The 24,724-nt window shown below is 39.1% G+C and overlaps 1 protein-coding gene across 2 annotated transcripts in view; it reads left to right on the forward strand.

Moving 5' to 3' along the window:
• Positions 1-1,443: 1,443 nt before the first annotated feature.
• The window catches only part of LOC104605241 (Urb2/Npa2 family protein), a 32,555-nt gene continuing 9,274 nt past the window's right edge, over positions 1,444-24,724 (forward strand). The window contains exons 1-5 of one of the 2 annotated variants that reach the window (XM_088887517.1): positions 1,444-1,561; positions 2,845-3,109; positions 3,238-4,930; positions 8,238-9,704; positions 10,167-10,534. In XM_088887517.1, the coding sequence (XP_088743643.1) occupies positions 2,883-3,109; positions 3,238-4,930; positions 8,238-9,704; positions 10,167-10,534 (3,755 nt within the window). In that variant the 5' untranslated portion in view covers positions 1,444-1,561; positions 2,845-2,882. Of the gene's footprint in view, positions 1,562-2,602; positions 3,110-3,237; positions 4,931-8,237; positions 9,705-10,166; positions 10,535-24,724 lie in introns of those variants that run through there. The other variant, XM_010269927.3, reaches the window with a different exon arrangement.

Consider the following 24,724-nt stretch of genomic DNA (forward strand, 5'->3'; position numbering starts at 1 on the left):
TTCCACCAATGACACTTGTAGCAGACCATGCCTGTCACAGATCCTTGGGGCATTTTCTATTCCGAGGGTTTGTTGCCGATGAATAACTTGAAGTAAATCCTTTGATCGATGGGGCTCTGGTAATGTAAAGGTTGGAGCTCTACCTCTGAGCTTACTGACGGATTCAAGTTTCTCTCCAGGAGGTCTGATCGATCGTAGCTGTTCTTGGTCTCTACAGCACTAGTTCATTTTTTTTTATTTTTTTATTTTTTTGTAATTGAACAGGTATGAAAATATATATGTTTTAATTTTTCCTTTAAAGTTTCTCTTTTAATTTGTTTTGATTATTTGATTGTTAGTTATTTCATTTACCATCTTCCTTTGAAATTCTTGCAAATTTTATAATTTTCCCTGGATTTTGTTTTTGCATTTTCATGCTTTTTATATAATTTAAGTGTTTTAATATTTTTTTTTGCAATTTATTCATTTCATATATTTTTTGTCCTTTATTTGTAGTTTTTGTGTTTTCTATAACGTTTGTTGGTTTTCATAATTTATTCCAATTTATTCCAATTCTGTTTTTCAATTTTTATATTTTTTTCTAAATATATTATTTTGCATTTTCTGCAATCTTCTATTTTTTTTACATTTTTTGTTTTAATGAGAAATGATACTTCCATTTAAAATATTTATAATTTATCTATAATTTATGATGTTTTACATGTATTATATTTATTATTTTCAATGTTTTTGTGCACTTTTTATTTTTGTATTTTAGGTCAAGGTGGGTTGTGACCCACTAGCATCAATAAATATGGGTAGTCAATGGGTAAGAGGGTTAATATGGGTGGGTTGGTACTCAATTCATACCCAACCCAACCCAACCCACCCATTTGCACTCTACATATGTGTATTTGTACTCCTTCCAAACTAAGCCATATATATATATTCATAGGTTTCTTAGAAAACCCAACAAGGTATTTATAATTTTTTATATTTTTAAATTGATTTTATATTAATTAAAACTATACTTAAAATTAACATTTTTTATTAACATTTGTTTTATTAATCCTTACTAAAATGAATTCACTATATTAAGTTTTTTACTTTTTTTAGTATAGCTTAAGTTGGCTTTAAATTAATTAATTAAACTTAAGTTGGTTTTTTCAGTGCAAAATTGCAAATACCTTACATCGAAGATCCTGGATCTAGAACATCCGAACATGATCTAACAATGACAAATAGAACTCCCAAATGCGCTCCATAAGTGCCCCACACCACATCCCAACTATGTATTAAAAACATATCCCAATGACAACTAGAGTTCGCATTAACACCCCACAGCCAACGCCCTACAGGTGCTCCACACAATGAAACTGGGACACCTGTCCTCCCGCACGAGCTCCATTTTTATGCATGCGGAGCTAACTTGTGCTATGTAACAGGGATCCCATTCCCGCTTGACCATCTTTATCGACTTGACTTTGGAGGATAACCCCTATTTACCATCCTTCCGTCTTCGATCGGAATCTACTGATTTTTCCGATGTGGGCGTTCGTTTCGACGGTCACACCGTCGGAAGGTAATCAACTCTCCGTCTTTCTCATCTTTGTCACACGTCCATTCCTGTATTCTTATTATTTTACCACATAGCTACAATCCTCTTTAATGCCGATTCTAAACCTCCTGGAGTCCCTGTACTTGTGCCAAGATTTATCCTTGTTCCGAAACCTCCAAGCCATGTCACACTTGTTTGGGCTTTAACCCGTTAACTGGTGTCTTGATAATCCAAGAACATAATTGACTTGAAGACCTTGAGATTGAATTTCGCAATTACAACCAAAACACACGGATCCAAACAATTCATAGCTTTGCCACAACTGGATGCAGGGGGTTGAGTTCTTTAGTTTTTCCTCGCTTTTCTCGATTACAACAATGGCGAGCGGTTCTTCAGCACAGGGGTTGAGTTCATTCGACCTTGCCGGTGGTGAAAAAAACCCTCCCTCATATGTTTTGTAGTGAAAGAAATAAAATAATAATACAGAAATGATTACCTTCCGATGGTGTGACCGCCGGAATGAATGCCGACATTAAAAAAATCAATAGATTTCGATCAGACACAAAAAGACGGTAAACAGGGATTCTCCTCCGAATTCAAGTAAAAAAGAGGGTCAAGCGAAAACGAAATCCCTGTTGAGTTTATATCTGCGCCCCAAAGGGAGCGCCCCACAGCACATCCCCACCTTGTATTGGAAACATCTCCCGATACAAGGTGGGGATGTGTTGTGGGGCATTGTGGGCGCCTCCTTTCGGGCGCATATGTGAACTCATCACCGTTAGCTTCGCACGCATAAAGATGAAGCTCGTGCGGAAGAACAGATGGCCCTATTCCATTGTGTGTGAAGCACTTGTGGGACGCTGATGCGAATTCTGACAATTACGAGAGATGTTCCGTTGGGATGTGTTGTGGGGCAATGTGGGGCGCAGATGTAAATTCTGACTGTCTGACAAATACGTCTAAAATCACGCATTCGCCCCATTGGTTTTGTCCGAACTTCGAACTTTGTTCTGGGCCAGAGGCCCAGGGTCGTCCTTAATAAATCCCAATTGCTAAAACCCTAGCAACGTTAGGAACGACTGAAAAAATATTATATATCAAGCTTAGCATATTGCACGATCTCATATCATTTTCATCGACCATTTAGCATTTCCACCAAGTAATCGTGAATTTTACAACGTTGATCTTTTAGAGACAGTTATAATTTGGTGAGACACGAAATACATAATCTACATATCCGTGCTTAAACCCTATGAAATACGAACTCCAGAAGAACATTCAGGGCTTCGCTTCCCGCTTTTCTGCAGTTCATGAGGAATCTAAGTAGGTTTTGAAGAACACAACAATGGCGGAGTTGGAAACAAAACCAGAAGGAAAACACAGAAAGAAGAAGAGAAAGCTAAGCAATACTGAAACGGATAAACGGGGTTCAGAAGCTTCTCGTCTGGAGAAAGAGAACGAATTGAATGAAGAAGGGCGAAAAGAATCGAATCTTAATACCAAACAAGGTGGATCGTGGAAGAACCTGGACTTGATTTTATTTCTTCAAAACAAAGAACTCGAGGTTCAAAGGTCGGTAATCATCTATGCACTTCTGTTATTCTATGTTTAACTTTGCGACCTTTCGACAAGTCCCCCCCACCCACACACGCACACACATTTTTTTTTTTATGGGTAAATAAAGGTTAATTTTCATGTAGGAAAGTAGAATTTGCTTTCCAGTTCGTCAATTCAAGAATCAATAGTCAAGGGGATGGCGCCAACGGTTGTTCCGAAATGGTGAGCATTTCACGCCTAATTGTGTTCCTTAGCGAATGGATTCAGTCAGTATTGATTTCTTCAGACAAGAAAATTATGGTTGAGGGGAAGAAACCTCATTCTGGAGTCATGGAAGCTTGTTTGGATTCCAGATGTTGGGTCATTTTCAAGTTCTGCTTGGAGGAATCTGCAAAGTTGCACATATCCCTGAGTTTCTTACCGAATTTGTTGGGGGCAATTTCTTGCGTTGCAGTGGATGCGTTGTCAGTAGTTCGTGACATGGCACAACAAGAAAAGGAATTGGTTTTTATTGGTGAAGGCTTTGAACTATATAGTCTTGTTGCAGATTGCGTTTCCTTGCTATTCTCCTCCTGTGGCAGGGTTTTCCATGCCAGTATAGAGCCGTGGCCTTCAATTGTTATGTCAATGATTGATATTGTTCAAGAGATCTACTCCAGAAAACTTGCTAGTAGCAATGTGGGCTTTATTCTACTTCGCCTCTCATGCTTGGTGCTGGACCTTTTCACCAGCTTTTTGAGTGTTAGAGTCCTCCCAAATCCAAAAAATGTTTTCCGTGTCTTCATCAAAAGACTTCTAGAGCCACTAATGAGTTTGTTCGTAATGTTAGATCTTCAGACTGATGACACTAATTCTGTATGGACAGGAAACCTATTGAAGATTGTCAAAGATATATTGTCCAATGGATTATTCCATGCGGCCCACATGGATGGCTTTCTTAGCACACGGAGTACGGAGAACTATATAGAGTCGCATAGCATAAAAATAAAAGCTATGGAAAAGAAAGACATGAAAGCCGTTGCAAGAAGCTATCACAGACATTTTTTTGAGAAACTTGAAACTATTATGGCTGAGAAGAAGATGTCGGCATTGGGTGGCCTTGGAGAGCTGTTTCACTTGATTGTCATAAGAGTAAAGAAGCAAAAAGGAGTCTCAGTGTTTTCTGAAGGTAGTAATGACACGATAGGCATAACAGGGGTTCCAAGACATTTAGAAGGTTATAATAAGGACTTTAGATCCAGAAATTCTGTTGGGAGTAGTAATACAGTCATAGCGAAGACAAATCTTTCAAGTAGGTTGGATGCAGAAACAAGTAAATCGCTATTTGACCTCTTTGTACGGTTCATGGAACCTTTGGTGCTTGATCTTGAAAGGCATTCTAAAAATACTTTGGAAGCAGGCCCCATGTTGCTAGATGCCTACTGCACCCTCAGATCAGCCAATAAGATACTTTATGTCTTTATGCATGAAAGAGTGTATGTCCGAACAGAGGATACATCTGAAGGAGCATGTCTTAACTTCTTGAAGGAGGTCTACAGTACAATTATATCGTTTTCTGCCCAAATTCATCAATTCTGGTTGGAATCAAAGATATATGAGGGAAGAGATATGGAGATGCCAATTTTAATAGCAAAGGAGATTATTTCTGTTCTTTCATATTTGTTGGAAATTGAATATGAGGTTACTGGTAATGATCTTGTAAGCTTATGGCTTATGATGCTTTCCTTCTCAGCTATTGAGCTATCTTTAATAGATACACCATATCAATGTGGATTAATTTCGGATATTCAACACTTTGGATGCCAGTTGATTCATATTTACAGTGAGCTTCGGCAGGTTAGTGATCTTTCCGATTTTATTGCATAGCAATTACTATACATAATTTCATCTGGTAGAGTAGGATACTCCCAAATATTATATTTTTCATATCGTGCTTCTTTATTCTTTTCTATATACTAGTTTTCTTTTTGTTCCTTACCTTTTCTTTTCAATAATATTTCTTATGAAGTCATTTCATTTTCCTCCAATTAGGTCCTTTTCAATATCTTTCTCTTTATCCTTTTTTGTCCTTTAGATGGTCAATTTACTTTGCTTTGGTGGCAAACTGGTTGATAATAGTTTTATTGAAAAGTTGGTCTATAACTTTGATTTAAGATATCCAGTGATTGCAGGGAATGTTAGGATGTAGGTGGGGACTGAAGCATAAAGGCAGTCAAGAAAGAGTCCTGCCCTAAATAGGAGTTGTTCTCTTTTCTGTTGTAAATAAAATGAGGCAGTTTGCTACTAGTCCGCATAAGCAATTTATGAAAATTTGTCCTTTAGGCTCACTTTAGAAAGAGTACAAATACAAATACATACAAAATTAATATAAAATACAAGGTTTTGCACTCTACGCATTTGTATTTGTACTCCTTCCAAACTGAGTATTAGTTTCTTTCTTTCTTTTTTTTTTTTTTAAACTTTATATGTTAATGTAAATGGTTAACATTTTTCCAGATGCCCAAAGCACCAATCAACTAGACAATTACAACTAGAGAACTAGTATGAAAATTATTAGACAGTGAAAGGTTTCTAAACGCTCCAAAATCTCAGAAGACACAATGCATCCAAAGAAATTGCATCAAAATGCAAGAAAACATATCAAAGCGAAGAAGGAAAGTCAGAAGACTAAAGATAAATTTAAGGAATGAAATCAACAAATAAGGCTTGAAGTACACTCATGATAAGAAATTGAAGAGGTGATCAAATTTAAGCAGGGGCAGTCTCTTCAATTTAGCCTTACATTGATGATCTACTTTTGAACACATTGAAGGGGCTAGAAGAGCTAGGGGCAAGCCAAAAGGAACTTAGGTGGAAGTAATAAGAGATGATTTAAGTGCCTATAATTTAACGATGGATACAGAATGGAATGGTAAAACAAGATTCATGTAGCCGACCCCATATAGTTGGGACAAGGCTTAGAGTCTAATATCCAATCCCATATGGTAAAACAGGACTCGTGTAGCCAACCCCATGATGATGATGATGGTCCATGATATTCTGAGCTTCATAGTCTACTTGGTGGTCAAAGCTTGTTGTTTGGTAGAAATATATGCAAGTAGAACCTAGAGAAAAGGAAAACTTAGACCATAGATTTTATAGGGGGAATAAGAATTGCATTGCAATAGGGGGTAAATCTGAACTCCCTTAAAAGAAAAAGAACAAAGACTGCATGACAAGAAATTTGATGGTAAAACTTAATATGATGGAAGCAGTTTGGGGAACCCTGGAATGTCAGGAATTGGGGGAGTACAGGTTATTGGAAGTATGGATATATGACCACAATGGTTGGATAGATGGCTGCAATCTCGAAGAAAAGTTATAAGATCTGCCCAGTGATTTAAAAGGTGCGCCTGAGGCGCACAGGCGAGGCACATTTTAGGGTATGCGCCTCACTCAGGTCCTAGGTGCACCCCTTCGCCTTGCACCTTAGCCTAGGCATGTGCCTTTTTAAAATTTTGTGCTTTTTGCTTTTTTTTTGAGTCTAACGGCTGGGACGGGGGCTTCGAGAACCCCCTATTTGCTAATGTTGTTCATTCATTCATTGCAATAAAATATCTTCTTAAAAGGCAATGAAAGTTATAAAATCATTATTCTTTACATGAGAAATAAGAATTTCAGACCCTAACATAGACTTGTTCGGGCTTGCCTCGAGGGGCGTGGTACAAAGGCGACTCATAGAATCAAGAGTGCAATATGTTTTACATCACATTAGCTACTTGAAGCAATGCAATTAAGGAGAAAAAGAGATTGTGGATTTTACATGCTTGAAAATGCTTTATATGTTTGCTTTTATTTTTAAATTTTCACATGAATATGCTTTACATGTTATGTTTATGTATTTTAGTTTTAGATAATAGGTTTTTTTAAACATTTGTTTTAAAATTTAAGTTTATATTTTTATTAACATTGCGTTTAATATTTTTGATTTTTTTTGGCATTTTTTTTTGAATTTTCTGATTTTTTTTTTGATTTTTTAGCTTCTTTTTTGTAATTTTGAGCCATGCTTAAAAAGGCGTGTGCCTCGCCTTGTGCCTCAGGTGCAAATTGGCCCTTGCTTGGCAGATAGGTTAGCTAGAAAAGAGGTAAATATAAATCAATCATACTGAGGAATGATTCTCCAAGGTGGAAGTTTGTAAGATAAAATCAGTGGGGAGGCTTGTGGGGACTAGGTCTTCATTAGAGGTGCATGGCACAAAATTGTATATCATTTTATAAAACTATACCGTTGCAGATAAAAAATACTTAATCGTACATAAGAATGATGTGAATAAACATGTAAGGACTTATTGTAGTTGGCCTAGTTTTCACTCCAGGATGAGAAACATAAAATGATGTGAATAAACATGTAAGGACTTATTGTAGTTGGCCTAGTTTTCACTCCAGGATGAGAAACATAAAGTTTTATGTATTAGCCCTTGCAAGAAGTAGAAATAAGAAGATTAGGAAAGTAAAAAATAGAAAAAAGGTTGAGAAGGATATGGTGTGGGACAGACCACATGCTTTAAAGCTATCCTCCTTGGTTAAATTACACTTCTAGGAGCAAGTACTCTATGTTAGTTAGTTATGTTAAGGTGGTGCGTTAAATCCAAACGGCAGAAACAGAAGGGAGAGCATGAACATAAAACCACATGAGCTCTCCTATTTCTATTAGATAGGTGGCTAGTTTTGTATGGCTGTTGAATATCGACTAAAAAATATGTATGGCTTTTTGTTTTTATTTAAAAAAGCTAAAATATGTCTACTCATTAATTAAAAGATCCTTGTACACCAAAGGTCTGTACAAAAGATATGTATCCAGCATTCGGACACAGAATATACAACCATAATAGCCCTATAGTTTAGGACTTACAAAAAGAATCTTCTGTCAAAAAGAAAAAAAAAGGCTGTGGTTGGTCTAATTTCCTATAATTTACTGTTAATGCAGGTTAATGTGCTGGGTTAAGTCAAAATGGTAGAAATAAAGGGAGAATATGGACATAAAAACCATAAGAACTCTTCCATTATTAGATAGGTGGGTAATTTTTTTACAACTTTTGAAAAAGCAAAAAGAAAAAAGTGCTTTGATTTGGTCTGTTTTTCTTATAATTTGATGCTTATGCAGGTTCATGTCCCCCTTTTTGCATTATGTAAAGCAGTGAGAGTCTGGGGAAACAGTAGGAACGACGGTTTTTCAAGATTTGTCTTCTTCCCCACACTTTCTTTGCCCTCTGAAACATGTGTGGAATCGGTGGTAATGCTAGTATGCTCACAAAACTTTAGGATTTCCATTTCTAATGCTGTCAAATCTACACCGGAAGGGCAAGTCAGTGGATGCATTAAGCAGTTACAAACGGATATTTCAGAATCATTGGAATTGATTAAAGTTTGTATTTTGAGGGCTAGTGGACAGGAATCTGGAGAGTCAGAAATGCCAAGTTGCAGCATGTCTCTGCATCCACACACTGAACTTTTAGGAGGGGTTTTGTCTGAAATATACACACTTGTATTAGATTCTTCCACTGTCACCATGGGGAATAGTATTCTTGTTGGTAGCTCTGTAAAAGACATAATGACTATAATACGTCCAACCTTATCTTATTTAGCTGGAGAGCAGCCAGTTAGTGTGCATGAGTTCCTTTTTTCTGTTACGGGGAAAACATTTTCCAATGATGAGATGCACCAATGCAGAAATGATTTGCCAACATTGCCCTACAGTGTTTCCTGGATATTATTGTTTTCCTTTCGCTTGTATATTTCATGTCGAAGCTTGTTCAAGCAAACAATTAGTCTCATGCCTCCAAATTCCTCAAAAAAGATGTCAGCCACAATGGGGGATTTATTTACAGCATGTTGTGGAAAGGATTGGATAGACAGGAATGACTGGATGGACGAAGGCTATTTTTCTTGTGTTATTAAATCTTCAACTTCTCTTCTGACTATTATACAATCTGTTTCAGATGTTTTCCTTCAGGAAAGTGGCATTGGATGTGCACCTCTTATTTATGTAATGCATGCCATGTCTTTCCAGAGGCTTGTTGATTTGAATAGGCAGATAAAAGCTGTTGAGTTCCTGCAGGAGAGGGCTGCAAAGTTAGAAAAAACGAAGTCAATGGATGATGATGGCTCATGTCTGTCACTAAAAGAAAGCAAAAAATGGAAAAGGTGCATCTCTGTTCTTAGGGAAGAGTCAGCTGGTCTTACTAGTTTCCTGATGAGCTACCTCTCATTAATTGCGAAAAAGGTGTCTTTCTCCCCAAGTAAATATGTAACTTGTGAATCAAAAGAAGCAGAGGGTATGTGGGAAGATAATGAATGGGATCTTTGTGTCTCTTCTGTAAACGAAAAGTCATTGCCTACTGCAATTTGGTGGATTCTTTGCCAAAATACTGATATCTGGTGCATTCATGCTTCTAAGAAGAAGACGAAGAAGTTCTTGTTGCTTTTGTTCTATAACTTTTTGTCATCTGTAAGAAGTAATTCAACGGATATTGAAAAGCAGAATATGGACAAAACTCTTCATCCCAGGACAGTCACCATGCAGCAAATCTCTCTTAAACTTCTCAGAGATAATGTTCTCTATGAACAAACAGTAAGATCATATTTCTGAAATCTTCCCATCTGTATGCACACAAACCCAATGTCTGTGTATGCTTAAGTTATTTTTTTTCTTGGTAGCACCCCCAAGGAAAATCTGAGATATGACCTTACCACTTATGTGGCAGCTTGATAGGGTCAATTTGTTTGCACATATGATTTAATGAGACATTTTAGTCACCCCTCATCACATGGCAGAAAACCCCTCTTTGATGGGCATCTCTATTCAAGAGATTTTAAATGCTCACATGGACTGAGGTACTATACACATTTCAGAAGGTTGCCCAGTAGATGGACAGTATGGTTGGCCATACCGGCCTTCCATGTGGCTGGGGGTTGGGTTTTGGACCTGTCCTGTCGTTTCTGAAATACTCTTCTTTCTTATTTTTTGCTTTTGCTGTCATGAGTGTTATTGTGAAATCACTGCATTACATATTTCTGTTTTTTCTTGTTCTAGATTCTTTGCAGGCATCTAACATCAAGATTTTGCCGCACTCTAGAGAAGTCAATATCACCATTCTTAATCTGCACTTCCTTCAAGTCTTTTGATTTTAATTTGCCACCTGATTGGGGCACAGATGTGTCTATGCTCGAGAACTTAAATAGCACACATGGTATGCATGATGGTTCCTCATTATCTGAACCAGATTCCTTTCAATCTTGTTTGTCTATAGAACACCACAATGGGGAAAAAGCCTCTTCTTTAACTAGCATGGAACTTACAGCTTGCCAAAATTTGCTTGATCTCTTATGCTGGATGCCAAAATGTCATGCAAATTCAAGATCCTTATTGATATACGCAACCTATATTCTCAACCTCGAAAAGTAAGTTTATTTTGTGTAGTCTTGTTATTCCCAGTTGTTCTGCTCAGACACATTATGGTGTTATGCTTTATATTTGTATCATTTTGTTGTCCTTATAAGAGATGTGGATATTTTTTGTTCCTTGACCTCTTTTTGGATGAGTAACAAACAATATTTTGTTAATTTATTAGTATAGAAATTTACACAGGGGGCATGAAAGCAAGAAACAATCTTTACAGTATACTACTCTCTATATTCAAAGCAGTGTACCTATTTTTTTGAAGGTAAATAAAAAAGAAAATTTCAAAAATCAGTGTACCTTTGGGAGCAGTCAGGGCAATCCAGGGCGCTCTGGAATGGGAGGGGTCTTGAGAAATGAGGCTGGAGATATTGTACTTCTCTATTCAGGTCCTTTGGGATTTGGGGATTCAGTCAGAGCAGAACTATTAGCAGCCATACAAGGAATGCAACTTGCAAATCAATTAGGAGTAGGACAGCTTGTTATGGAAGGGGACTCCAAGGTGGTGGTGGGGTGGTTGCAGAACCCTGAGGAAACTATATGGTGCTACAGAAATGAAGTAAAAAAATTTTAGTGGATGACAAGGAATATCTGTTAATACACAATGGGTGGGGAGATCAGCAAATGCTTGTTTTTTTGTAATCAGTTGAGAGAGGCTGCAACTCGCGCCTCTCCACGGGTTGTTGTATGAGTTCTCCATTATCTTTTGAAGTAATAAAACTATCTTTATTAGAATTATAAAAAAAAAAACTATATTAGAAAGAGTAAGGAACTGAATGTACAGAAGTTAATTATTGAAGGGGACTCAAAGTTGGTGTTAAGCTGGTTATAGAGGGGAAACTGTCTTTGGAAGTTTGCTAATGAAAGAAGGGAAATCAAATGGCTAACTAGGGGGATGGACATCCAATTTCAGTGGGTGAAAAGAACAGCAAATGCGTTTGTAGATGCTTTGGCAAAGCAGGGGGTGGGAAGGGATCAATTGTACTGGGCAATATTGTGAGCTCTTATGTTGCTCTCTTGGAGAGAGTTGGATTGATGTACCTATTTTTTTATGAATCTGATGAAATTCTGTTATTGATAAACAAACTATCTTTATTCATAAAAAAAACAGTATACCTTTTAAAGACAAATTCTTACTGTTTTTTTCTCCTTCAAGACAAATTTATACTGTTAAAGGAAAACTGATAAAACTCAGATTAGATGTTCGTATATGTTCAGATCAGAAGAAAGAGAAGGAAAAGAGAGAGAGAAAGAGAAGGAGAAAAATCTCAAAACCTCTAGTCGGCCCTTCTTTTATTTATACTCTTCTAAGATATACTAGGATTACCATTGTGCCCTCACTTAAGTGAGGGCCACATCAGCAGAGCAATACATATATAACTAAACATAAAAGGACTGTACTACCCTTGTACAGCCGACTCTAATACTCCCCCTCAAGCCGGTGAGTATATGTCATATAGTCCCAACTTGTTGTATATGTAGTCCACTCTTCCCCGATTCAACCCTTTGGTAAACAGATCTGCCCATTGATTTCCTGTGTTCACATATGCTGTACTTATCACTCCACTAAGCACCTTCTCACGTACAAAGTGGCAATCCACTTCTATGTGCTTCGTCTTTTCGTGAAACACTGGATTAGAGGAGATATGAATTGCAACTTGGTTATCACAGTATAGCTTTATAGGAGTGTCAATCGAGTATCCCATCTCCTCTAGTAGATGCTTCAACCACACCAGTTCGCATGTTGTGTGAGCCATAGCCCTATATTCAGCCTCTGCACTGCTTCTTGCTACCACTATCTGCTTCTTACTTTTCCATGTCACTAAGTTCCCACCAAGAAAAGTGCAATACCCTGTAGTGGACCTTCTGTCAGATATGGACCCGGCCCAATCAGCATCCGTGTATCCCTCTATCTCAAGACTTCCTCCATTCTTATACAACAAACCACGACCTGGAGCACCCTTCAAATACCTCACAATCCTTAGGACTGCCTCCCAGTGTGGGATTCTTAGATTCTGCATAAATTGACTCACTACACTGACTGCAAATGAGATATCAGGTCGAGTGATGGTTAGGTAATTAAGCTTACCCACCAGCCTTCTGTACCTTCTCAGATCCTCAAACTCCTCACCTGTATCACTACCCAATCTAGCATTCAGTTCCATAGGTTTTTCAGCTGGTCTGGCACCCAACAACCCTGTTTCCTCTAGCAAATCAAGAACATATTTCCTCTGGCACAAATTAATACCATTCTTGGTTGCAACCTTTATCCCTAGGAAGTATCTTAATTTTCCAAGATCCTTTGTCTGGAAGTGATCATGCAAGTAAGTCTTCAACTTGTCAATTCCTGGTCTGTCACTGCCTGTGATAACAACGTCATCTACATATACCACCAAGAGAATCTTCCCAGCATTTGATTCATAGCTGAATATGGAATGATCAACCTGACACTGTTTCATTTCAAACTTCTTCACCACTTCACTAAATCTTCCAAACCATGCACAAGGAGATTGCTTAAGTCCATAAATAACCTTCTTAAGTCTACAGACCTTCTCACCCTCCCCCTGAGCAACAAACCCTGGTGGTTGCTCCATGTACACCTCCTCAAGAAGATCACCAAGTAAAAAGGCATTCTTGATGTCAAGTCGAAACAAGGGCCAATCAAACATAGCAGCAAGAGAAATTAGAACACGAACTGACCCAATTTTGGCAACCGGAGAGGTGTCTATGTAATCAATACCATACTGCTGTGAATAACCTTTGGCAACTAACCGAGCTTTCAACCGTTCAACACTTCCATCAGGTAAGTATTTAACCGTGTACACCCACTTACAACCAACCACATGCTTACCAGGAGAAAGAGTAGTGAGGTCCCACGTATGAGTACGAGTCGGGGCCGAGAGTTCTTCTTCCATTGCTTGGCACCACCCTGGAGAATTGAGGGCTTCTTGGACATCCTTGGGAACAGAGACAGAGGGTAACATAGAAACAATTTGTCGATGGGAAGCCGAAATGTGAGATACATAAACAAAATTGGAAATGGGATGGAGTTCTGCAAAGCAATAGGAAGATCAAGGTTAGAACTTGGAGTTGGGGCTGGGGTGGGATCAACTGCCGGATCTGTCGACGGTGATGAAGCTAGGGGAGGACCGATGCCTGACAATGTGTATACACTTGCCAAATAGGTGGTCCTCTCTCAGGTAGCTGCATTGGAGGCAAAGACTGGGTCACGACTGGAACAAGAGAAACGGGATCCTCAACAGGAATTGGAAGAGGGGGTGATGGCAACAGAGGAGAAGAAGTATCCGACCTAGAGAAGAAAGGAACAAACTAAAAAAATGTAACATCAGAACACACAAAAGAACGCCGAGAACGGGGGTTATAATACTTATACCCTTTTTGAGTCCTAGAATAGCCAAGAAAGACACACTTAGTGGATCTAGCATCCAACTTGTCCATTCCAGGCCCATGATAATGAATGAAACACATGCATCCAAAAACTCTGGGAGTAAGGGGAAAATGAGACAACGTGGGAAACAGAATAGAGAAAGGGGACTGACCTTCAAGGATAGACATGGGCATGCGGTTAATAAGAAAGCAAGATGTGAGTACAACATCACTCCAAAAGGGTTTGGGGACATTCATCTGATGTAAGAGGGACCGAGTAGTTTCCAAAAGGTGACGGTTTTTTCTTTTAGCCACCCCATTTTCTTGAGGGGTGTAGGTACATGAGGTTTGATGGATAATGCCATGTTGTTCCAAATATTCTTGTAAGTGTGTGGAAAAATACTCGCGACCATTATCAGAACGAAGAATTCTAATATTTACACCAAATTGATTGCGAATTTCAGTATAAATTTTTTGGAAGATAGAAAACAATTCACTCTTTTCTTTCATAAGGTAAAGCCATGCCATCCTTGAATAATCATCAACAAAGATTACAAAGTACTTGTAACCATTATAAGACACTACTCTGTTTGGACCCCAGGTGTCCGAATGGACTAAGAAAAAGGACTCGATGTACGACTATCAACTCTAGGACTAAAGGAGACACGATGATGTTTCCTAAACTGACACGACTCACAATTTAAATTGGAAAGACGACGCAACGACGAAACAAGTAACTGAAGAGCTCTAAGAGATGGATGACCAAGTCTGTAGTGCCACTGATGAATGGAGAGATGACTGAAGAGCTGTTGCCGAACCACCTCCATCAAGATAATACAGTCCACCAGTTTCATGCCCTCCACCAATCTTCATCCCCGTCTTGAAATCCTGAAACACACGAGAAAGGGTAAAAAGTTATTGAGCAATTAAGAGACTGAGTCAATTTACTAACAGACATTAGGTTAAAGGGAAATTTGTGAACATATAAAACTGAGGAGAGGGATAATGGGTCAATGTCAACATTACCAACACCACATATGGCTGATGTAGAACCATTGGCAAGAGTAACAGATTGGGAAGTGGAAGACGGAGAAATGGATGAAAACACACATGGAGTTCCAGTCATATTATTGGAAGCTCCAGAATCTATAATCCAACGGGAAGATGTGGATGCCAGACAAGCCGTACCTGTGTGTGCAAGGGTAGCTGTGTTCTGTTGAGATGTACCCTGAATGAACCGCTCATACTCATCCCGTGAAACACTCACCATCTCCTTTCTGAAAGTATTTGTAGATGTAGTGGGGATCTAATTAGTGACTTGAGATTCTTGTCTTGAGCTACCACCATTTACAACTGCATGATTCGCCCAGGTTGAAGGTGGGCCATGGAGATCGTAGCAAAAGTTGATAGTATTGTCCCTCCATACCGCAATGAGTACACCTTCTCTGAGTATTACCACGTCCCCTACCACGGGCTCCCCCTGAGTCTCGTCCTCCAACACGACCACCACCACGACCATACATGGGTCCCCCACCACTACCACGACCATACATGGGTCCCCCACCACTACCACGACCATGCTGACCTCCTCTACCACCACGACCTCCCCCTCTCGTAACTGCAAATGCAGACCTATCTGACATAGTGGAAGTCTCTATGGGTCCAACTGAAATCCTCCAAAGACAAGCAAACACTTCCTCAAGAGAGGGAAGAGCAGATCCACCTAATATCTGTGCCCTTACGGGTTCATACTCAGATTTCAGCCCCACTAAAAATCTGGTCACATCCAACTGCTCTCTTTGTTGTTGCTGAATTTTGACATCAGGTGTAATAGGATGATAAATATTCAACTCATTTCGTAAATTTCTCATACTGGCATAATAGTCCTTAAGACTCTGATTCTCTTGTTGCAGATTGAAGTACTCTTGGTATAGTTGGTAAACCCTAGTAGTGTTATCTTGTCCAGAATATAGTTTCCTTGCATGATCCCAGACTTCGTTGGCTGTATCTAAAAACATGAAGTTTACACTAATTTTGGACTCCATGCTGTTCCATAGCCAAGTCATAATTTGAGCATCCTCCTGCTCCCATTCATCATATCCCGGAGAATCAATTGAGGGTTTATCTTCCCTCACATGTTCCACTTTCTTTTTGGCTTTCAAGAAAACTTCAACAGACTTGGCCCAAGGGACATAATTCTCACCATTCAGTTTTATAGAGGCCATTTGCACATTCAGATAATCAGAAGGCACCATCACACTTGATTTGTATTCACTGCTGTCTCCCATGACTGCACAAAAAAACAGTGGGAAGTTGTACCACTAAATTGTTACTCTACTGCTCTAATAAATCACCACACTTCACACGAATGACTAAACACCACTAGGGTTCCTAGTACCAGGTTTCAGCAGCAACACTCAACTATTCACCACTGTTTCAGCAATAATATTCACAACTGCTCACCACTTCTAGCAACAGCACTACTGTTGCCGTTTACTGTCAGCACTAGAAACCCTCACAACACACCTCACGAATAATATTTTCAGTTCTGCAACATATAAAAGAAACTTGCTACATACCACAACTTAGTTTGAAGATCATGTACCTGTCGAGTAGAGGGTACCAAGTTTGCACTGTCACCATCACAAAACCAGCCCTCTTCGAATTGCGAGTAGAGGGTTTTCTACCAACCACACAATACCACAACGACTGCACTCATTGGAGGCATGGAAACCCCCAAAAGGAGAAAACGACCAGTCCTTTTCTTCATTTATGGAAAACTCTCTAAATATCAATGAGAATTCTGCAAAACCCTAGAGAGGAATGCGCAGAACAGAGAGAAAAGGAGACAACTGATCTGAACTGATTATTGTGGCTCTGATACCATGATAAAACTCAGATTAGATGTTCGTATATGTTCAGATCAGAAGAAAGAGAAGGAAAAGAGAGAGAGAAGGAGAAGAAAAAGGAGAAAAGTCACAGCCGAACTAGAGAGAAAAATCTCAAAACTTCTAGTCGGCCCTTCTTTTATTTATACTCTTCTAAGATATACTAGGATTACCATTGTGCCTTCACTTAAGTGAGGGCCACATCAGCAGAGCAATACATATATAACTAAACATAAAAGGACTGTACTATCCTTGTACAGCCGACTCTAACAAAAACCTTTGGAGAAAAGTCATTTATGGCAAGTATGGTAGTAATCCAATGGATTTGAAATCTATACCAAGCTGTGGCATGCATAAAAAAAGAGCCTGGATGTGTCTAATGCAAATTATTAGTGACTTCTCCCAGCAGATTTGTTTGAAACCATGTGCAGTTGGCAGGATTCATTTTGGGAAACAAACAACTTCCAAGTTAGGCCTTAAAATTAGACCTTAGAACTTTGACTTCCAAGACATTTCTTAAGCTATTAATCATGTTACTAATATGATTCTTATGTTATTAAGCTTAATCATGTTACTAACATGTTGCAACATGAAGTTTTAAAATATTTCTTAAGCTAACTCCAGTAACTCATTACTAATCTTATTAAACCTAAACATTTAAAAAATCCTATTAAACCTAAACAAACAACTTCCAAGGTAGGCCTTAAAGTTACAAACTTTCTAATCCTATCTTAGACTTACACCCTGTCACTAAAATAGCTATAACTTTTCAAAACACATAGGATTCACAAGATCTTGGCCTTGTTGGGTTGATAATTGAGAAACCTATCTAGTGAAACCAAAATCATGCAAAACAGATAAACCTAACTATCAAAAAAAAAGGCTGAAAGAAAGTGATGTAATGACAGCCACAACTTTTAAAAATTTCAAAACTCTCTTAAAAAGACACTTTAAACTATAATGACTCTCTAAGATGATTAACCATATTGCTGCAGCACTTACAAATTAGAAAATAGCCCTTAAAAAACTCAAATTGAAAGGAGCTGAAGAATTAAAGGACTTTAGGCTGATCAGCCTCATTGGTAGCATTTACAAAATTCTATCAAAAGTTTTGGCTTAAAGAATGAAACCAGTAATGGGGTATGTTATCTTCGAATTCCAAGGTGCATTTGTTGAGGGGAGAGGTAGACAAATGGTGGATGGTCTATTAATTGCAAATGAGCTGATAGATTCTTGGGTTAGAAGTGGGAGAGCATGTTTGCTATGCAAGATGGATCTTGAAAAAGCGTATGATCATGTGAACTGGGATTTTTCGGATTACATTTTAGGGAGAATGAACTCAGTTCCAGGTGGAGGAATTGGATGAAGGTTTGTGTAACAACTCCCTTCTTCTCGATTTTGGTGAATGGTAGGGCATGTGGTCATTTCAGGGGCTCAAGGGGCTTAAGACTCCTTGTCTCCGTTGCTATTTTTATGTGTGATGGAAGTTTTAGGGAAATACTTGGAGAGCAATGTCAGGAGGTTTCTTGGAAGGATTCGTGGTGGGAGAAAACAGGCTAGAAATTCCTCTGTTACAGTTTGCAAATGATTCAGTTTTTTTTTTTTTTTCCTGCAATGCATCCAGGGAGCAAATTCATAATCTAATGGGCATTCTTTGGTGGTTTGAAGTGTCTCGGGGTTACATTTGAATGTTCACAAAAGTGAACTGGTGGCAGTGGGAGAGGTTCAGGGGGTGCAATCTTGGGCTGACTCTTGGGGGTTTAAAGTAGGAAAGTTCCCTTTAAAGTATTTGGTAATGCCCTTAGGGGCTAATAATTCCAAGTCTATTTGGGAACCCATTTTGGAGAGGATTGAGAAGAGATTGGCTGTAAATCGAGGTACCTATCAAAGGGAGGTAAGCTCACATTAATTAAGAATGTCCTTTCCTCCCTCCCTGTTTTTCCTACTTTCCCTGTATCCAATTCCAGCTGGGGTTGCAGACCAGATTGAGAGGAAAATGAAAGAGTTTCTGTGGAAGGGATGGAAGGAAAGTAAGAAAATTCATTTAGTTAATTGGGGAAAGGTGTGTAAACAAAAAAAAAATGGAGGGATGGGAATAAGAAGAATCCAGGAAATGAATTTAGCCTTGCTTGGCAAGTGGTTCTGGAGGTTTGGTCATCAAAGGAATTGCTTGTGGAAGAGAGTAATCGAAGCAAAATATGGTTCAGGAAATGAAGGTTGGGTCCCTGGAGATGCAACTCAGTCGTATGGTTGTTCAGTTTTGAAGGGAATTGAAAAAGCTGCAATTCTTTTAGCAAGGAAATCAAGGTCGTAGTGGGAAGGGGGTACTAGAGTAAACTTTTGACTGGATTGTTGGTGTGGCAACAATAAGCTGAAGGATGTTTTCCTGGAATTATTTGTAATTGCTGCAGACAGTAGGCAAAAGTGGCTGAATATGTCCAGTCTCAAAAATGGGGTGCTTGTTTGGAACCCTATTTTCGGAAGGTCTTTGAATGAATGGTAGATTGAACCATTCGGTAGGCTTCTTCAATGGCTGTACAACACCCAAAAAGACATCAATGCAACAGATAAAGGGTTAGAAGATAGAAAATGCCAGTTCTCGGTGAAATCTTTCTAAACTGATTCAAGAAGAAGATCTGGATTTCCCTATGCATATAATTTGGTGCAACCACATTCCATCAAAGGTGTCATTCTTTATGTGGGCTGCTTACCTGAATAAGATTCCTACAAGTGACAACTTGATTAGTAGGGGTGTGTTGATTGATTCTAAAAGATGCGTGTTATGCAACAGTGCGGATGAGTCTGTTAACCACCTGGTACTCCACTATGGCTTCACTCACAAAATTTGGGTGAGGATTTTCAGAATTTTTGCTGTCAGAAGTAGCTGCCTGGAATCAGTGGACGCTTTTGTAAACAGCTGGAGAATTCAATGCCTAAGCAAGAAAGGGAAAATCTTATGGCATTTGATTCCAGGTGCTGTGTTATGGTTGATATGGCAAGAAAGAAGCTTAAGAATATTTCAAAACAAAAGCTGTCAAGAAGATGAAGTGTGGTAGAAAATCATGGGGAAGCTGTATTCTTGGTCTTTGACTCAGATAAAAGTTGACAATTTTCTCTATATTTTTTTTAGATTTTGAAAGCTTGTTTGTATCTCCCAATGGGATTGTGGTCTGAATGTGTTTTGTAACTTCTTTGTACAGCCTCTGGTTGTACTTTATCTTTTTAATGAATTGATACTTTAATTCTTCTAAAAAAAACTATTTTCTTTGCCACTGGTGTAGGAGCTTGATCAATACCTCATGGGTTCCGAGATTTGACTTACCAATCATAAAGATGTAAAACTGTCCTTCAAATATGATAATTAAACCTGATTACAGCAATAAAAGAAAAAGAAAACGAAAAAGAGGTGATTACAGCAGAAGGAAGAAGATGGAGAAGAAGAAGAGAAAGGAGAAGAGAGTTCGATGGTTTCCTCCTCTGTCTTAATCTTTTATTAAACTCACTTAACTATGATTAATTGCATCTCTGCCCTTAAGTGGGCGGCCAGCACTTAAATAACTTAAAAGAAACACAAAACAAGTTTACAATCCCATAACGAAAAAGGCCCATTAACACATAAAATGTAAACATGATGCTACTTGTTAGAGTACACAAAACAGGGGTATTTTGGTCATTTGGGTTTATCTATTTGAGAGTGAAAGGTCTGTTTTGTTTAAGTTTAAGTTATGTGTCCCATCACTTATGAGGGACAATATGGTGTTTCTTGTAACTATGTTATTGGAGATGAATACAAGTGGGTCGACTAGATAGAGGACTGATTTTCCTCTATTAGCCGAACCCTTCTTCTTCTTCTCCTCTTCTTCTTCTTCTTCTTCTTCTTCTTCTTCTTCTTCTTTTCTACTGTAACCTAGGACTAAATAAGGTTTTCACATGGTATCAGAGCGCATGTAACAAGTTCAGATTTGCTTGTCTTGCTCTTTTATTCTGGTTTACCCAGTTTTTTTTATCGCCCTCCTCTCTAGGGTTTTGCAAATTTCTCAAGAACCACTGGGAGATTAAGGGAAAGGTTGAAAAGGAGTGGTCGTTTTTCTCTGTAGGAGGCCTTCATGCCTCCGGTTTGTGGTGCAGTGGCTGTTTGTGGTGATTGGTAGGAAGCTCTCTATTCGATGGTATGAAGAGAGCAGGTTCGGGTGAACAGTGTTCAACTGAGTACAAGTTGGTTCTGCAGAGTGCAGTGTAAGTGTTTGGTTTAATGGCTGAGTGATTTCAGCCCTTGTATTTGGTGTGTGAATGGTTCTGCAGTGTGCAGTATAGGTGTTTGATTTAATGACAGTGATTTCAACTCTTGTATTTGGTGTGTGAGTGGTTCTGTAGTGTGCAATACATGTGTTTGATTTAATGATCGAGAGATTTCAGCTTTTGTATTTGATGTGTAATGTGTATTTGAAGAAGTTGGTGGTGCTGAAAGATAAGTTTTGTGGAAGTGCGTGAGGTTGTGCTGAATATTTGAAGGTGAATACTCTACATATAGCAGTGATTTCTTTGTGAGGTAAGGTGAATTAGTTAAGATGGCATCGATTGGAGATGAGAATGACAATAAAACATGCGTTATGATTTCTCTAAACTACCTAAATGTTCAAATGACATCTATTAAGTTGAATGGTGAGAATTATGTGCCGTGGGCAAAATTTGTGGAGGTATTTTTAGAAGCCAAGAAAAAAGTAAAACATGTGAGAGATGAGAAACCCTCCTCTGATTCTCTAGGGTTTAGTGACTGGGAACAGGAAGATGCACAAATAATGACATGGCTGTGGAATAGCATGGAACCAAAAATTAGTGTGAACTTTATGTTCCTAGATACAACTAAAGAAATCTGGGATCATGCTAAGAGACTGTATTCCGGGCAATACAATACAACTAGGGTGTATCAGTTGTACCAAGAGTACTTTAATCTAAAGAAAGGCAGTCAAAACTTGGAGGAATACTATGCAAGTCTGAGGATTATCTGAAATGAGCTCAATGTGTATCAACCTCTGACACAGGATGTTCAGATTCAACAACAACAACGTGAGCAACTTGATGTGACAAGGTTTTTGGTGGGTTTGAAGGCTGAATATGAGCCTATCCAAGCACAAATACTAGGGGGGGGGGTCTGCTCTTCCCTCACTTGAAGAAGTTTTTGCCCGTCTTAGGAGGACATCTATTGAGTTTATAGAGAATTCTTCTCTCTCATACAAATCTGGTTTTGTGGTGACTAGAGGGGGAGGCCGTGGAAATAGAGGTGGTGGTGGTGGTCGTGGACTTCCAAGTAACTGTGGTGGTTCCATGTTTAACCGTGCTGGTGGCCGGAGTGGAGGTCGGGACTCAGGGGGAGGTCGTGGTAAAGGAAGAAGTAATGCCCCTAGGAAGTGTACATACTGTGGATTAGAGGGGCAGACGGTTAATTTTTGTTATGATTTACATGGTCCACCCAACACTTGGGCTAACTATGCTGTGACTAAGGGTAGTGTTACAGCTTTTGAAAGTCAGCAAACTGATCCGATCCCCTCCACATCTACTGGTGTTTTTGGGAAGGAGATGGTGAGTGTATCCCGTGTAGTATATGAGCAATTCCTTCAGACATCTTAGCAGAACACAACTACCCTTGCCCATTCAGCAGAACACAGTTATTGAAAGTCAGCATACTCTTTCTAATGGTTCTACATCTGCCATCTGTGGTGTTGGTGATGTTGATCTCTCCTCCTTGTCCTTATCATCTATTTTATATGTCCCCAAGTTCCCCTTTAACCTTATGTCTGTTAGTAGATTAACCAAGTCACTTAATTGTTCCATAACCTTTTTTCCCTCTTCTTGTGTGTTTCAGGATCTCAAGATGGGGATGAAGATTGGTGGAGGGCATGAGGCAGGTGGATTGTATTACTTTGATGGTGGTGACCCTCCAGTAGCTTTTCAGTCGTCTCTTACTCCTCTTCAATGGCACTGCAGATTTGGTCATCATTCTCTCAAGGCTTTGAAGTTGCTAGTTCCTTCCTTGAGTCATCTTTCATCTTTGGATTGTGAGTCATGTTAGCTTGGGAAAGATCATAGAGTCTCTTTTAGTCCAAGAGTTGATAGTCGTGTCTTGAGTCCTTTTTCTTTAGTTCATTCTGATGTCTGGGGTCCGATCAAAGTGATGTCATACAATGGCTATAAGTATTTTGTAATTTTTGTTGATGACTTTTCAAGGATGACATGGATTATCTTATGAAAGATCGTAGTGAATTGTTCTCTATTTTTCAAAAATTTGATACTGAAATACGTACCCAATTTGGTGTTCATATTAAAATTCTTCGCTCTGATAATGCCAAAGAGTACACCTCAATACCATTTTAGCAATACTTAGAGCACCATGGGATAATTCATCAAACTTCTTGTGCCTACACCTCACAATAGAATGGTGTAGTTGAACGGAAAAATCGACATCTCCTTGAAATTGCTCGGTCTTTGATGCTTAATATGAATGTCCCAAAGCATTTTTGGAGTGATGCTGTCCTCACATCCTGTTTTCTCATCAATCAGATGCCCATGGCCATCCTTGGAAGTCAATACCCCTTCTCGGTGTTGTTTCCCACCTTGTCTTCATTTCCTCTCACCCCAAGAGTTTTTGGATGTGCTTGTTTTGTTCAAAACTTGGGGCCTGGTTTAGACAAGTTAGATGCACGAGCTACTAAATGTATCTTCCTTGGCTATTCAAGGACTCAGAAAGGGTATAAGTGCTATAACTCTAACTTCCATGAGTCATTTGTGTGCTCCGATGTCACCTTCTTTGAATCGGTTCCTTTTTTCTCGGATATTGTGGTTTCTTCTCCTTCCCCCGTAGTTCCTCTTCCCGTTCCTGTTGCGGATCCTCTTGTCGTGGTTCCCATTCCAGTTGCAGATTCACCTCCCGTGCTAGTTACTACTGAGAGGCCACCAATCAGACAAGTGTTTACTCACAGAAGAGCACCGGCCCCTCCTCCAATTCAGCCCTCGTCGACAGATCCTGTCATTGCTTCTTCTCCCTTGGACCTTGATCTTCCTATTGCCTTGCGGAAAGGTAAACACACTTATACTTCTCATCCTATTTCACACTATGTTTCAGCTGTTCACCTTTCTGCTTCTCATTGCAACCTTATATCATTGCTATCATCTGTTTCCATTCCCAAGACTGTCTAGGAAGCCCTTACTTCCCTAGGGTGGCGGCAAGCCATGGAAGAGGAACTCTCTACTCTACAACACAATCACACATGAGAACTCACTGCTCTTCCTCTTGGTAAGCATGCTTTTGGGTGTAAATGGGTCTACACAGTGAAGTATCTTCCAGATGGCAGTGTGGAGCGATTGAAGGCCAGGTTAGTGGCCAAGGGCTATTCTCAGCTGTATGGTGTGGACTATATGGAGACATTTTCTCCTATGGCTAAAATTGCTTCAGTTCGGGTGTTGATTTCATTAGCTGCTATGTATGATTGGCCTCCTGTGCAACTTGACATAAAAAATGCTTTCCTACATGGTGATCTCATTGAGGAAGTGTATATGGAGTAACCGCCAGGGTTTGTTGCTCAGGGGGAGGATGGTAAGGTTTGTAGATTCAAAAAGGCAATTTATGGACTGAAACAATCTCCACGTGCATGGTTTGGCAGGTTCAGTGAAGTAGTGAAAGACTTTGGGATGAAACTGTGTCAGGTAGACCATTCTGTGTTCAACCATGACTCAAAAGATGGGAAAATCTTGCTGGTGGTGTATGTGGATGATATTGTCATAAATAGGAGTGACAGTAATGGGATTGACAGGTTGAAGAAATTCCTACAAGACCACTTCAATATGAAAGATTTGGGTAAGCTGAAGTACTTCCTGGGAATAGAAGTTGCAAGGTCAAGGCATGGAATTAACTTATGTCAA

The sequence above is a fragment of the Nelumbo nucifera genome, chromosome 5 (assembly GCF_055504915.1).
Source record: "Nelumbo nucifera cultivar China Antique chromosome 5, China Antique-T2T, whole genome shotgun sequence".
Lineage (NCBI taxonomy): Eukaryota > Viridiplantae > Streptophyta > Magnoliopsida > Proteales > Nelumbonaceae > Nelumbo > Nelumbo nucifera.